The sequence below is a fragment of the Bolinopsis microptera genome, chromosome 12 (genome assembly GCF_026151205.1).
Source record: "Bolinopsis microptera isolate Bmic1 chromosome 12, MBARI_Bmic_1.0, whole genome shotgun sequence".
Classification (NCBI taxonomy): Eukaryota; Metazoa; Ctenophora; class Tentaculata; order Lobata; family Bolinopsidae; genus Bolinopsis; species Bolinopsis microptera.
Genome location: NC_087083.1, coordinates 5,247,738 through 5,263,660, shown reverse-complemented (window position 1 = coordinate 5,263,660; position 15,923 = coordinate 5,247,738). Strand labels below are relative to the sequence as shown.

Here is a 15,923-nt window from a genome sequence, read left to right as displayed (position 1 = left end):
AGTTCGACACGTACTCTAGTTCGACACGTACTCTAGTCCGACACGTACTTTAGTTCGACAACTAAAGATGGCCAGAAATCACCCTTGTCGAACTTCGGTACGTGTCGAGCTGGAATCCAGGTACTCTAGTTCGACAGAGTCGAACTTTAGGGTTTGTCTAACTACAGCCAGTACGTGTCGAACTACAGTACGTACAACATATCAGTATCATACCGGAATGTCTGGGTACGTGTCGAATAATTAATTATTAATAATAATATACTATAATAATATACTGGAATGCTTGCCGGGTTGTCCAGCAACAGCTCAGTCTAAAAATAAACCAAAAAGTATAAACCAAAAAGTAAAAACCATATCAACTGCAACTGAGCGAGAAAATGATAAAACACTGTAATGAAATGAAATAAAATAAGCTATTTATAGCTCGCTTATATAATAATGATTGACAAACCAACACAAAGAAGGTTAACCTCCAGACCGACTGAACAATAGATAATGCTAGAAAAATGCAAGCATCATAAAGCACTCCTAACTCCTCCATTCGTTCTTAGATATTGTTTTAGTAATATTTGAATAGTGATATGAAATCTAAAGTCGGTTAGACTTACGTTAATTGTCTCACCTTGTAATAATTCTTATTTGCGCCCAAGTTAATTAAATTACAGCAATTTTCTTGAAATGTAAACACAAAGAACAGTTATTTTTATAAATAAGTAACAGATTATTTATAACTGCTTTTCTGCATAATAGATGAACGGTATATGACATAGTTGATCACTTATTCTGCAGAATAGTATTGGCTACCTATAGGTATGTACATATATTTGTGACATTTGTGTTCTTTCATATGACCGGTTAGTTTTTATTTTAGATATTATATTATATTCATTTGGATCTTAGATTTATGATATTCGCAGTATTTTCGTCCCCTAACTGGGGTTAAATAAATAATTTAATTCAATTTTTTGTGGAATACACAAAAAAGTGAAATTATATTAAATATACCCACGGAAAAAATACTTTAAAGAAATATTATGCTATTTAAATTGTAGTTAATTTGTCGTCCAATTACAGGATTATAAGTAGTTCAAGTTATGTGATATGTTTATTATACAGTTTATTTACAGTTTTATATGCAGTTTATTATACAGCAGTTGAGCAATCCTGAGTAATGTTGAGCAATGCCCAATACAGCATTTGAGCAATGCCCAATACAGCAGTTGAGTAATGCTGACTTGGTTCATCGTAATGACGCATTACGTTTCCAAAATAATGGTCTTATTTCGACAAAAAAATAGCCAAAAGAAAGGTGATCGTTTTTGTGTAAGGAATGCATTAAGGTACCATTAAGAGTGATTATTTGGGACATCGGTCCAGGCCCAGGGTCCTCTTTAACACACATTACACAAACAACGTACTGTAAAACAATAATTTTGGCGAGGAATTTATATTCAACGTTTTTTTTAAAGGAAACATTTCACGAAAATTTGTGCCGCATAGTCGATCGCTTGTGACCAATAACACCATCAAATACAACAAAAATAAATACAACAAAAATAAGTTCGCAAAAATTTACACCGTGAAGATGGACCACTTTTCAAAAATTACAAAAATTATTCCTTAGATAAGAATGAAGTTTATCAAAAATGCAATGTACGTTATTGACAATGTTTGCAAGAATTTAACAAATTAACACATTACCAGTACTTAGAGCGGTTATTACTCAAGCAAGCTGGGTAGGTATTTTAGGTATTTAGGAAGGCAACTTTAAAGAAACTGTTTTAGAAAGTTTCCAAAAAGTTTTTTGTGTTAAGTGAAAAGTATTTGTCTATCACAATGTTGCTATGTTCCGACATATTTTTCCCGAAAATTGTTCGCATTTTTGACCTTATACGGCAGGAACCGCACCCTCTTTAGCGTAGAGAGGATATGGAATTGTTTTTGGTTTCAGTTTAGCGATAGCAAGAATTTAAAGTTCAAAGATGCCGCGCATGTCCTATTAACATATCATATGCGAATTTTTTGCCGTATTGAACAGTCATAATAATTAGCTTCGAGAGCAGAAAATGTACGTTTTATACGTTTATTTTCGAAAAAACGCATCGTATTCAAGAGCACTGGTCTATCATCATTGAAGCACAGTGCTACTGGAACTGAAATTTAATCTTTATATTTCTTTAAGATATTTTACAAATCGCAGCTATATTGCTTGGCTGCTATAGTGAATATACGACGATACAATATGTTACTTTTTATTATCTCGGGTGTGCCGTGAGAGTGTGATCCAGATCACCCCTCCTACAATGTGAAGGAGCTGGTCGTTCTCATATCTGATACAACTCCTGGTACTCCTCTACAGGAGTGGTGATATGATATGTCACGTGATCCAGATCAAACCATCCGCATCCTAGGGCATCCTACACTTCATGAGCACCTTTATGTCTGCCACGTTCGATCCTGTCACGTTCAACGCACGTGTGACAGTGTGGCACATGCATGTTAAACCGTTACACACACTACGTAACGTTCTATAGTTATACCAACGAATTGTTATCTCAAAAATCAGAACATAGAGTGAAATCACTGTCCCCTAAAGACATTCCCCCCTTCGTGTCTCAGTCACTGAGACAGGAAGGGGGAAATTTATTGGCTCAATTAGTTACACCAGAGGTTTCTATGTCTCGGTGAAGACAAGTTCTCCGGAATACCTGTTTTAGTCATGAATAGTAAACCTCTACTAGACTATAGACTTAGAGACTCTAGCCTAACTTTTAACTGCGCTCAGTGTTCAAGTGTGCTGAAGCTTTTCTAAATACCATGAATAGTAAATCGTCAGTCTAGCTAAACTACACTCACCACTGGACACTGAGTTCCTCTCAATGTGATGCTTCTGGAATTTCCTAGATAAGTGTAACGTGTAACCTTATCGCTGTCTAAACACACAGGCTCGCAAGCTCCTGGTCCAGGATTCAGAGAGTCTGGTCCTGGACATACTGAACAATGTCACTGTTGGGGTATGATTGTAGAACACCAGAAGCGCAAAATGGGAAAGGCTTATTTTTGTTAGGTAGGATGGTGGAAGGGAAAAGAGTGGGTAGGATTCAGAGCATGTAAGTGTGGTGGATGCGGAATCGCACTTTTCCGCACACAATGTGTTGTAAAGTTACACTATTGAATTTGAATACTCTGCATCAATTATGCTCATTACCAAGTCAACTAGCCCCATTCATTCTGACCATCCAATTGTAAAACCTTCTATGATGGTAATTCTAGAATTATACATCTTGAATTGCCAGGAAGGTACACGTACTGTAGTTCGACAAACCCTAAAGTTCTACTTTGTCGAACTAGGGTACGCTACCTGGACTCTTGTTCGACACGTAGTGAAGTTCGACAAGATAACTACGACTGTCGAACTAGGGTACGCTAAATGGACCCTAGCTCGATACGTACCAAAGTTCGACAAGACAACTGCAGCTGGGTGAAAGGGATATTAATAAAGATAGAAACTCGGTGTACGACATCAACATTAAGCGATTTATTTGTTTTGTTAAACACAGTAACTGTTTAATTATACCCATAACGAGCTCAACTAGTCCCAGCCACCCTGCTCATCTACTTGTAAAAGCTTTTATGAGGATAATTATGGGTTTATAAATTTTGAATTGTCAGGAAACTCAACCGTAAGACATTACGTAAGACACATTGTAAGTTTATTTATAAATTAAAATTTATATTAGATCACAGAATTTTCCCCGAACCATTTCTTTTGAGGCATTCTAAGTTTCTTTTTCTGTTTCATTTGCTATGACAGTGCTGGCAGACTGTACTAAGCCATTTAATGCAGGGCCATTTGGGTATTAGGCACCGTGAATAGACCCTGCTCTTGTGAACTAATCAGCTCGAACCTGGATTTTGTCTGCTAGACGCACGTGCCTGGATTGTTACCTTTTTGAATAAAAACATTGGGTGGCTGACTAAACTGGTCTTTATGGGAGTATGCCTTTTGTCTGCGGTTAATCTTACAGTCTTGGAGTACTTAAAGAGTCACATGATGTGTTTAGGAGGCAACATGCAAGCAACCCATTATCAGAACATAGACGTATGTTATCATGATTATAATCGATTATGATTTAATTTATCAATTATAATCGAGTATGCTTCTTTGGAATGATGATAAGCACTGAGCAGTGAACTCACGGCCGGTAAAGTCATGTTGCTGCTTCAAATCTAAAAGTATGATATCTGTCGTTAAGGGTGATTTACAAGATAAAGATGTTTCGGGGGGGGGGGGGGGGGGGGGGGGGGGTGGGGGGGGGGGGGGGGGGGGGGGGGGGGGGGGCGTTTGAAATTTCACTGTTCACTTTTCACAAGAGGGGGTTCATAGTGAAGATAAGGCGGTTTTTTACCTGGTCGTAAGACACCGTACACTTCAACTCTGCCAGATTGACTATTCTACATCTCCCTCTTTTCTTATCTCAATCTTATCACCAACTCCTTCTTTGAAAAATTCGTAGTATAATTTTTCTTCCGCTATTGTTCCAACGCTAATCTTTGATCCGTCCTTATTCACAATGGACACACTAAATCCCACAATTCTATCTTTGCAACAATTATCATCCCTACTAATAATCCTTATCATGGATATTCTGGTTGTGAAAGGTAGGAAGATCGTTATGCTGAATCCATTAGGATGACCTATTCCCTCGTTCTCTGCAAAAGTAGTGTAGTTTCCATCATAGAGTTGTTGACCGATAGCTAGGGTTTTCGGTTGTCATTTCAATGCTCTTAATTGCGACAGGTCTGAAAATGATTCTTATAATGTTTTTAAGAATAGTATTGTAAGAAAGTTTGTTACAAGCCCCGCGGGTGGAAGAGCTTTTCATAAGATGCTCATTTGGTCACACTTGGTATTGGGAACAACGGTACACAAAAAACTCGATCATTTTTTTATATTATAATTTGTACTTTATCAGACTAAACTAGATTAGACTAAAGCCTTAAAGCAAAATAACTTACCGAACCAAAGTTCTTGTATTTGTTTCGTCATCTGCTCGATAGGATTCCGATACACCAGGCACACTCCCGTCTGTAGTCAAACTCAGCTGAAAATTTTAGTAACATTGTTAACATTTTAGTTACATTTTGGTTTACATTTTAGTAGCATTTTAGTAACATTTTAGTAACATTTCAGTAACATTTTAGTAACATTGCTAAGTTAAATGTTTGATATATCTTTAGACTTGAAAATTGGATTAAATTATAATACTGATTTTCCTGTTCACGACAGCTTGCATCCTCAATCATATTGGAAGGGGTCTCGGTGTTGGAAATAAAACAAGCTCATCAAAATTGCGCCCCTCATGTACCATGGATAACCTTATAGCCCTATATCCTATAAAATGCAAAGCCCTCAGGAAGCGTTCAGGGCCTCATACGGTACCGATGGGAACAAAGAAAGGGGAAAAATAAAACTCGGTCTTAATTTATTTCAAACAAGGGCAGAAAAACTTTAAACAGCATCACTTTTTTTCTGTATTTTAAAACACCAACTCAGTAACTTCAAACCCCCCACCTAAATTTCCCAAAAACCTAACAATTTCAAAAAAAACCCCCAAAAATAAAACATCCTTACCAAATTCCCCCACCCACCTCCATTCTCCAAATAAAACATCTGAAGTGTCCAAACTACCACACTCTCCACTGTGCATTTACTTCTACTCCCGGGGTGTAATCTCCGTCCCCTCCGCATCGCACCTCCTCTGTTCTCCAAGCTTCCGTCAATTTCCGTACTGGCGCGTCGTTCCCCTCCACTGATGCTGTACCAATCGTTCCGTTATTTCGTCTCGACGGGTTTTTTAATCCAATGTTAGTAGGTCATATTTTATTTTTGGTGAAAAAATTTTGCCGCGAATTTAGCGAATTTGGCCTTACAAAACGGGGGGGAAAAATTAAATTCTTCCACACCCCAAACCCCGTAGAACAAGAAAATCACGATCATGGTATTTTAACGGGTTAAAAAATGTTAAGGGTTGCCTTTTTTTACCACGCGTACGCAAAGGGGGGGTAAAATTTTCCTCAAAATTTCCTGGGGGGGTTTCTATTTGTCAATTTTACCTTGCGTTTTAGACTGCAAAACAAAAAAGGTTTTTAATTGAAAGTAAGGACCTATCCCTTACAAACCTCTCCCCCCATTTTAAATTTCCACGTCCCCGTTTTGTTTATGTTTTTTGGAGTTTTGTTTGTATAGGTTAAATGTTTTTATAAGCCAATTTGAGCCAAAGGATCCGTCCTCTCGATCTATAACCGGCTTTGCACGGAAAAAATTTCTATTTTAACGTATTCATTTTACTTTCGAATTACAATAAAATAGACTTCTTCAGGTACTTAGTATCCCCCCCCTCTCCTCTCTCTCTCTCCTCCCTCTCTCCTCTCTCTCTCTCTCTCTCCCTCCTCTCCCTTTCCTCCCCTTCTCTCTCTCTTTTCTCTCTCTCACTCTCCTTCCCTTCTTCTCTCTCTCTCTCCCTCCCTCTCTCTCTCTCATCCCTCTCCTCTCTCGTCCTCTTTTCCTCTCTCTTCCTCTCTTTTCTCTTCTCTCATCTCTCTTCCCTCTCTCTCTCTCTCCTCCTCAACTCTCCTCCTTTTCCTCTCCTTTTCCCCTTCTCCTCCTTCTCTCTCTCTCCCCCTCTCCCCCTCTCTCCCCTCTCCTCCCTCTTCTCTCTCTCTCTCTCCTTCTCCCTCTCCCCTCCTCTCCCCCCATTCGAATGTTCACAAGGATTTTCTCAACGGGAATATTGGAGTTAGGACCCCTACGAACATAATTAGACTTGTTGCCAATTTTGTATCTCAACGGAAACACACTTTACCACTTTTTACCACCTTTGTACACCTTTCTGGTTTGCCAAATATCTTTGTTGTGAATTTATGAAACATCATAGAACGGCTGCAATTAACCTAGAATGTTTATCTTATCAAGGAGTAAACTTTTGTATCAAAAGTTTTTACATCGGACAATCATGCTAATGGATAATTACCATTTTAGTTAATCACAAAAAAGTGAATAATTTTTTATTGGCTTAAAATGATTTAAATCGTTTGAAACACCGGAGCAGTGAAATGTTAGTTTTTTAGAAAAACTTCAAAAATTTTCACTTAAAATTTTTTTTCGAGACTTGAAAATAGTTTTTGAAAATTTGAAAATATTTTTTTTCCGCCAAAAGTGGATCGAATTGCATGATAACGTGGATAAAAATGCCTTGCAGCCAAAATTTCGAAGATTTTTTAGATTGAGAATAGTAAAACTCATCAATATTTTGAAGTTGGAGTTCAGTAAATCTCGACATATTTTTGTATTAGGAATAGTTAGCCGGAAAGGGCTGGACCTGAAAAGGTTAACCACCTCCATATTAGAGTTTCGTAACTTAATTACAATACAGCTTTATTCAAATTCCACATAAAGAAACAGCAACAAAAGGGACCATTTAGATCGAACCGATTTTACCTGCTGTTACTTTCATTTTATTGATTTCTATGGATCAAAACCTCTGTCAATCTTGCAATCTATACCGGGTATCTGAATGTACCGGACCATCTTATTTACCTTATAATTAGACCCAGTTGTGCAAGAAATGCGATTTTCTCACCAGGGGTTCTTTAACTCGTAGCACTTTTGTCACTCTCGCAAACTCGCAGAGGCCTGGTATTATAGGGGGGGGTGGGGGGGGGGGGATAGGGAAGCGAGTGTAATATAACTTTGCCATTCTGAAGGGTCGTAGCAGACTTCAAATAGGTTAACGAAGGAAAAAAAAAACCGCATCTGCATGTTTATATAAGAGTTATTGATCAACACATTGCCTAAAATCACTTTCACTTTTCGAGATATTCGCCAAAAACCATTTTGGGCGTGGCGCTGGAGCCGATTTTACTAATTTTGATAGGATTGTGATAGAGTCTTTGGATTAGAGTGCAAAAAGAACCGCAATTGGCATATTTTATATATGATTACGAAGAAACATATGCCTTAAAGTGCTTTACTTTTACAGTTATTGGCGGAAAAAACTGATTTTCGGTTATGAAAATCTATGCAAAAATATGGGTTTGTGGTACATTGAGCTATGAAGGCCCTTAGAGATTTTTGAATGGAGTGCAAATTGTGACAGAAGGCCATGTTTATATAAACTTATGAAGCAACATGCACCTTAAAATGCTTACTGTTCGAGATATCTTGGAGGAACTGTGCACAAAATAGAGCAATTTGGTTATATCAGCTTTTTTGCTCCGTTCTATGTTAATAACTCGCATGCATATGCGGCTTCGTTTAAGTATAGAAGTCTCTACGGACCTTCAGGAGCAAGGTGGTCAGTTACGTTATTTGGGGTCTATATGGGCGTGGCCCTCCTGGGTTTTGCCCAAGGTTAAAAAAAATGTCTCCACCGAAAATCGTTTATCATTCCTTTGGGAAGTTCTGTGCAAAGTTTCGTGCGGTATCTGAAAATTTGCAGGCACAATGTCCATAAATGATGGACTAGAATCTTCACAGTCTGACATATGTATGCATTATTAGCATTGAATAAGTAAGGGGAAAAGTGGCATTCCGTTGGATTCGAATGTTCACAAGCGATTTCTCAACGGAATATGGTGTTAGGACACCCTAACGAACATAATTAGACGTGTGCCAATTTTGTATCTCACGGAAACACCACTTTTACCACTTTTTACCACCTTTGTACCCCTTTTTGGTTTGCCAATATCTTTAGTTGTGAACATCTTGAAGGCTGCAAATTAACCTAGATGTTTATCTTATCAAGGAGTAAAACTTTTGTATCAAAATTTGTTACATCGGGGACAATCAGCTAATTGGATAATTACCCAATTAGTTAATCACCAAAAAAAGTGAAATTTTTTATGCTTAAATGATTTAAATCGTTTGAATCACGGAGAAATGTAGTTTTTAGAAAACTTCAAAAATTTTTTCACTTAAAATTTTTTTTCGAGACTTGAAAAAAAAAGTTTGAAAAATTGAACTATTTTTTTCCGCAAAAGTGATCGAATTGCATTGAAACGTGGATAAAAATGCCTTGCAGAAAAATTCGAAGATTTTTAGAATTGGAATATAAAATCATCAATATTTGAAGTTGGAGTTCAGTAATCTCGACATTATTTTAGTAATTAGAATAGCTTAGCGGAAAGGGCTGGGACCTGGAAAAAGTTACCACCACAATATTAGAGTTGTAACTAATTACATACAGCTTTATCAAATTCCCATAAAGAGAAAACAGCACAAAAGGACCATTTAAGATCGAACCGATTTTTACCTGCGTATAATCATTTTATTGATTTCAATGATCACAACCTCTGTCATCTTGCCAATCTATACCGGGTATCATGAATGTACCGACCTCTTATTTACCTCTATAATTAGACCAAGTTGTGCAAGAAATGCGATTTCTCACAGGGTTTCTTTAAACTGTGCACTTTTTGTCACTCTCGAAAACTCGCAAGAGGCCTGGTATTATAGGGGGGGGGGGGGGGGGGGGTATAGGATGCGCCAGTGTGTAATATACTTGGCTTCTGAAGGTCGTAGAGTAGAGATCAAAGTAGGCTTAAACGAAGCCGCATATGCTGTTATATAAGTGTTATGATATAACACATTGCCTAAAATCCTTACTTTTCGAGGAAATCGCCAAAAAACCATTTTGGGCGTGGCGCTGAGCCGATGTTACTAACTTTTGATAGGATTGTGATAGAGTCTTTGGATAGAGTGCAAAAGAACCGAATTGGCATATTATATTGACTTACGAGAAACATATGCCTTTAAAGTGCTTAACTTTTACAGTTATTGGCGAAAAACTGATTTCGGTTCCAGTAAATCATGCAAAAAATATGGGTATGTGGTACATCTGAGCAATGAAGCTTAGAGAGTTTGAATGAGTCGCTAATGGTGCAGAATGGCCATGTGATTTATACAAACTTCGTATGAATCAACATTGCACCCTAAAATGCTTACCTTTTCGAGTGATTTGGAGGAATTGTGCACAAATATAGAGCAAAATTGGTTATATCAGCCATTTTTTGCCTCCCGTTCTCTGTTAATAACTCGCATGCATATGCGGCTTCGTTAAGCCTATTTTGAAGTCTCTTACGACCTTCAGAAGCAAGGGGTCTCAGTTACGTTATTGGGTCAATATGGGCGTGTGGACCCCCCTCCTGGTTTTTGCCAAGGTAAAAAAATGTCTCCAACCGATATCGTTTTTTCATTACCTTTGGGAAGTTCTGTGCAAAGTTTCGTGGGTATCTGAAAATTTGCCAGGACAATTCGTCCATAAATGACTGGACTAGAATCTTCACAGTCATGAACATAATGTATGCATTTTTAGCATGATAGTAAGGGGAAAAGTGGATTCCGTTGGATTCGAATGTTCACAAGGATTCTCAACGGAATATGGTACGTTAGGACCCCTACGAACATAGTTAGGCTTGTTGTCAATTTTGTATCTCAACGGGAAACACACTTTAACCACTTTTTAACACTTTGTACCACCTTTCTGGTTTGCCAACTATCTTAGTGTGACATCATAGAAAGGCTGCAAATTAACCTAGAAAGTTTTTCTTATCAAGGAGTAAACTTTGTATATCAAAAAGTTTTTACACGGACAATCAGCTAATTGGATAATTACCAATAGTTAATCAACCAAAAAAAGTGAAAATTTTTTTTTGGCTTAAAATGATTTTTTAAATCGTTTGGATTGAAACACGGAGAAAATGTTGTCTTGTAGAAAAAACTTCAAAAATTTTTCACTGAAAAATTTTTTTTTCGAGACTTGAAAAAAAAGTTTGAAAATTGAAAAATATTTTTTTCCGCAAAAGTGATCGTAATTGCATGAAACGTGGTAAAAATGCTTGCAGAAAAATTTTCGTAGATTTTTAGATTGAAGGAATACTAAAATCATCAATATTTGAAGTTGGAGTTCAGTAAATCTGACATTATTTTAGTAATTAGGAATAGCTAGCGGAAAGGGTGGACCCTGAAAAGGTTAAACACACAATATTAGAGTTCGTAACTAATTACAATCGCTTTATCAAATTCCACTAAAAGAAACTCAGCACAAAAGGACCATTAAGATCGAACCGATTTTACTGCCTGTTACTACATTTTATTGGATTTCAATGATCTAACCTCTGTCAATCTTACAATCTATACCGGGTATCGAATGTACCGGACCTCTTATTTACTCTATATTAGACCCAGTTTGTGCAAGAATGCGATTTTCTCACAGGGGTTTCTTGTAATAAACTGTGCAACTTTTTGTCACTCTCGCAACTCGCAAGAGGGCCTGGTATATAGGGGGGAGGGGGGGGGGGGTATAGGAAGCGAGTTGAGTGGCGTGTAAATATACCTTGCTTTTGAAGGGTCGTAGAGACTTCTAAAATAGGCTTACCGAGCCGCATATGCATGTTTATTTAAGAGTTATTGATCAACACATTGCCTAAATCCTTTACTTTCGAGAAATCGCCAAAAACCATTTTCGGGCGTGGCGCTGAGCGAATTTTACTAACTTTTGATAGATTGTGATTAGAGTATTTGATTAGAGTGCAAAGAACCGCATTGGATTATTTTTATATGACTTAGAAAGAAACATATGCATTAAAGTGCTTACTTTTACAGTATTGGCGAAATAAACTGATTTTCGGTTCATGAAAATCATGCAAAATATGGGTATGTGGTACATTGAGCTTATGAAGGCCTTAGGATTTTTGATGAGTGCAATTGTGCAGACAATGGCCATGTTTATATACATCTTATGAAGCAACATGCACCATAAAATGCTTACTTTCGAGTTATTGTGAGGAAATGTGCACAAAATAGAGCTAATTTGGTGATATCAGCCATTTTTGGCCTCCGTTCTATGTTAATAACTCGCAATGCATATGCGGCTTCGGTTAAGCCTATTTTGAAGTCTCTACGACCTCAGAAGCAGGGGTCAGTTACGTTTATTATGGTCCAATATGGGCGTGGCCCTCTGGGTTTTGCCCAAGGTAACAAAAATGTCTCCAACCGAAAATCGCTTTATTCATACCTTGGGAAGTTCTGTGCAAAGTTTCGTGGGTATCTGAAATTTGCAAGGCACATGTCCATAAATGACTGGGACTAAGAATCTTCACAGTCATGACATAATGTATGCATTATTAGTTGAATAGTAAGGGGAAAAGTGGCATCTCCGATTGGATTCGAATGTTCACACGGATTTCTCAACGGAATATGGTAGTTAGGACCCCTACGACAAATTAGACTTGTTGCCAATTTTGTATCTCAACGGAAAACACACGCTTTTACCACTTTTTACCACCTTTGTACAACTCTTTCTGGTTTGCCAAATATCTTTGTTGTGACATCATTAGAAGCTGCAAAATTACCTAGGAATGTTTATCTATCAAGGAGTAAAACTTTTGTATCAAAGTTTTTTACATCAGGACAATCAGCTAATTGGATAATTACCAAATAGTTAATCACCATAAAAAGTGAAAATTTTTTATTGGCTTAAAATGATTTAATCGTTTTGAAAACACGGAGAAATGTAGTGGGTTTTTTAGAAAAATACTTCAAATATTTTTCACTTTAAAATTTCTTTTTTCGAGACTTGAAAAAAAAAAGTTTGAACAATTTTGAAAATATTTTTTTCGCCAAAAGTGATCGAATTGCATGAAACGTGGATAAAAATGGCATTGCAGAAAAATTTCGAAGTTTTTTAAGATTGAGGAATACCTAAAATCATCAATATTTGAAGTTGGTGGTTTCAGTAAATACTCGACCATATTTTAGTTAATTAGAATAGCTTAGCGGAAGGGCTGGGACTGAAATAGGGTTAACACACAATATTAGAGTTTCGTAATTAATTACAATCAGCTTTATCAAATTCCACAAAAGAAACAGCACAAAAGGACCATTTAAGATCGAACGATTTTACCTGCTGTATATCTTTTTATTGTTTTCAATGTTCAAACCTCCTGTCAATCTCTGCCAATCTATACCGGGTATCTGAATGATACCGGACTCATCTTTTACCTCTATATTAGACCCAGTGTGCAAGAAATGCGATTTCTCACAGGGGTTTCTTTAAACTGTGCACTTTTTTGTCACTCTCGCAACTCGCAAGAGGCCTGGTATTATAGGGGGGGGGCGGGGGGGGGGTATAGGAAGCGAGTGTAAATATACCTTGCTCTGAGGTCGTAGAGACTTCAAATAGGCTTAAACGAAGCGCATATGCCAAGTTTATATTAGAGTTTATTGATCAAAACATGCCTAAAAATCTTCTTTTCGAGAACTCGCCAAAAACCATTTTGGCGTGGCGCTGAGCCCGATTTTACTAACTTTTGATAGGATTGTGATAGAGTTTTGGATAGAGTGCAAAAGAACAGCAGAATTGGCATATTTATATATGACTTACGAAGAAGAAACAAATGCCTTAAAAGTGCTTACTTTTACAGTTATAGCGAAGAATAAAACTGATTTTCGGTTCAGTAAATCATGCAAAAATATGGGTATGTGGTACATGAGCTATGAAGGCCTTAGTGATTTTTGAATGAGTGCAAATTGTGCAGACATGGCCATGTTTTTATACACTTATGAAGCAACATGCACCCTAAATGCTTACTTTTCGAGTTATTTGAAGGTAATGTGCACAAATAGAGGCTAATTGGTTATATCAGCCATTTTTGCCTCCCGTTCTATTGTTAATAACTCGCATGCATATGCGGATTCGTTTTAAGCAATATTTGAAGTCTCTACGACCTTCTAGAAGCACGGGGGTCAGTTACGTTATTGGGTAATATGGGCGTGGCCCTCCTGGGTTTTGCCCACCCAGGGTAAAAAAAATGTCCTCCAACCGAAAATCGTTATTTCATACCTTTGAGGAAGTTCTGTGCAAAGTTTCGTGGGTATCTGAAATTTTGCAGGCCACATGTCCATAAATGGACTGGATCTTAAGGAATCTTCCTGTCATGATAATGTATGCATATTAGATGAATAGTAGGGGAAAGTGGCATTCCGTTGGTTTCGGAATGTTCACAAGGATTTCTCAACGGAATATGGTAGTTAGTTAGGACCCCTACGAATACATAATTAGACTGGTTGCCAATTTTGTTTATCTCAAGGAAACACCCTTTTACCATTTTTTTCCATTGTTACCACCTTTCTGGTTTGCCAAATATCTTTAGTTGTGAACATCATAGAAGGCTGCCAAATTAACCTGAATGTTTATCTTATCAAGGAGTAAAAAAACTTTTGTATCAAAAGTTTTACATCGGACAATCTGCTATTGGTATAATTACAATTAGGTAATCACAAAAAATGTGAAAATTTTTTATTGGTTTAAATGATTTAATTTTTTTTAAAATCGTTTTTTGAAACACGGAGGAATGTAGAGTATGTAGTTTTTAGAAAAACTTCAAAAATTTTTAACTTAAAAATTTTTTTTCGTGACTTGAAAAAAAAGTTTGAAAATTTGAAAATATTGTTTTCCGCCAAAAGTGAGCGAATTGCATGAAACGTGGATAAAAATGCTTGCAGAAAAATTCGAAGATTTTTAGATTGAGGAATACTAAAATCATCAATTTTGAAGTTGGAGTTCAGTAAATCTCGAAATTTTTAGTAATTTGGAATAGCTTTGCGGAAAGGGCTGGACCCTGAAAAGGTTAACCACACAATATTAGAGTTCGTAACTAATTAAAATAACATGCTTTATCAGATTCCACATAATAGATACAGCACAAAAGGACCATTTAAGATCGAACCGGTTTTACCTGCTGTACTATCATTTATTGTTTTCAATGATACAAAACCTCTGTCAATCTTGCCAATTATACGCGGTTCTGAATGTACCGGACCTCATTATTTACTCTATTAATTAGACCCAGTTGTGCATGAAATTGCGATAAATACGCGTTTTCTCAAGGGTTTCTTTAAACTGTGCACTTTTTGTCACTCTCGCAACTCGCAAGAGGCCTGGTATTATTAAGGGGGGGGGGGGGGGGGGTATACGAAGCGAGTGTAAATATACCTTGCTTATGAAGGTCGTAGAGAACTTCAAAATTAGGCTTAACGAAGCCGACATTATGCATGTTTATATAAGAGCTATTGATCAACACATTGCCAAACTCCTTTCTTTTCGAGAACTTCGCCAAAAACATTTTGGGCGTGGCGACTGAGCGATTTTACTAACTTTCTTGATAGGATTGTGATAGGCGTCTTTGGATAGAGTGCAAAAGAACCGCAATTTGGCATATTTATTTACCTGACTTACGAAGAGAACATTATGCCTTAAAGTGACTTCTTTTTACAGTTATTGGCGTACGGAAAAAAACTCGATTTTCGGTTCCAGAAATCATGCAAAATATGGGTATGTGTACATTGAGCTATGAAGGCCTTAGAGATTTTTGATGAGTGAAAATTGTGCAGATTTGGGCCATGTTTATTATACAACTTATATGAAGCAACATGCACCCTAAATTGCTTACTTTTCGAGTTATTTGGAGGGAATGTGAACAAATAGAGCAAAAATTGGTTATGATCAGCCATTTTTGCCTCCCCGTTCTATGTTGTTAATAACTCGCTTGCATATGCGGCTTCGTTTAAGCCTATTTTGAAGTCTCTACGACCTTCAGAAGCAAGGGGTCTGTTACGTTATGGGTCAATATGGGCGTGGCCCTCCTGGGTTTTGCCCAATGTAAAAAAATGTCTCCAACCGAAAATCGTTTATTCATACCTTTGGGAATTTCTGTGCAAAGTTTCGTTGGGTATCTGAAAATTTTGCAGGCACATGTCCATACAGATGACTGGACTAAGAATCTTCACAGTCATGACATAATTGTTGCATTATTAGCATGACTAGTAAGGGGAAAAAAAGTGGCATTTTTCCGTTGGATTC

The 15,923-nt window shown here is 37.2% G+C and overlaps 1 protein-coding gene across 1 annotated transcript in view; it reads right to left on the bottom strand.

The window, feature by feature from the left end:
* Positions 1-4,450: 4,450 nt before the first annotated feature.
* The window catches only part of LOC134824537 (TATA element modulatory factor-like), a 74,554-nt gene continuing 63,081 nt past the window's right edge, over positions 4,451-15,923 (bottom strand). Inside the window, exons 6-7 of the mRNA XM_063836445.1 lie at positions 5,020-5,089; positions 4,451-4,758 (exon numbers count right to left, since the gene is read on the bottom strand). Of these exons, the coding sequence (XP_063692515.1) occupies positions 4,451-4,758; positions 5,020-5,089 (378 nt within the window). The remainder of the gene's footprint in view (positions 4,759-5,019; positions 5,090-15,923) is intronic.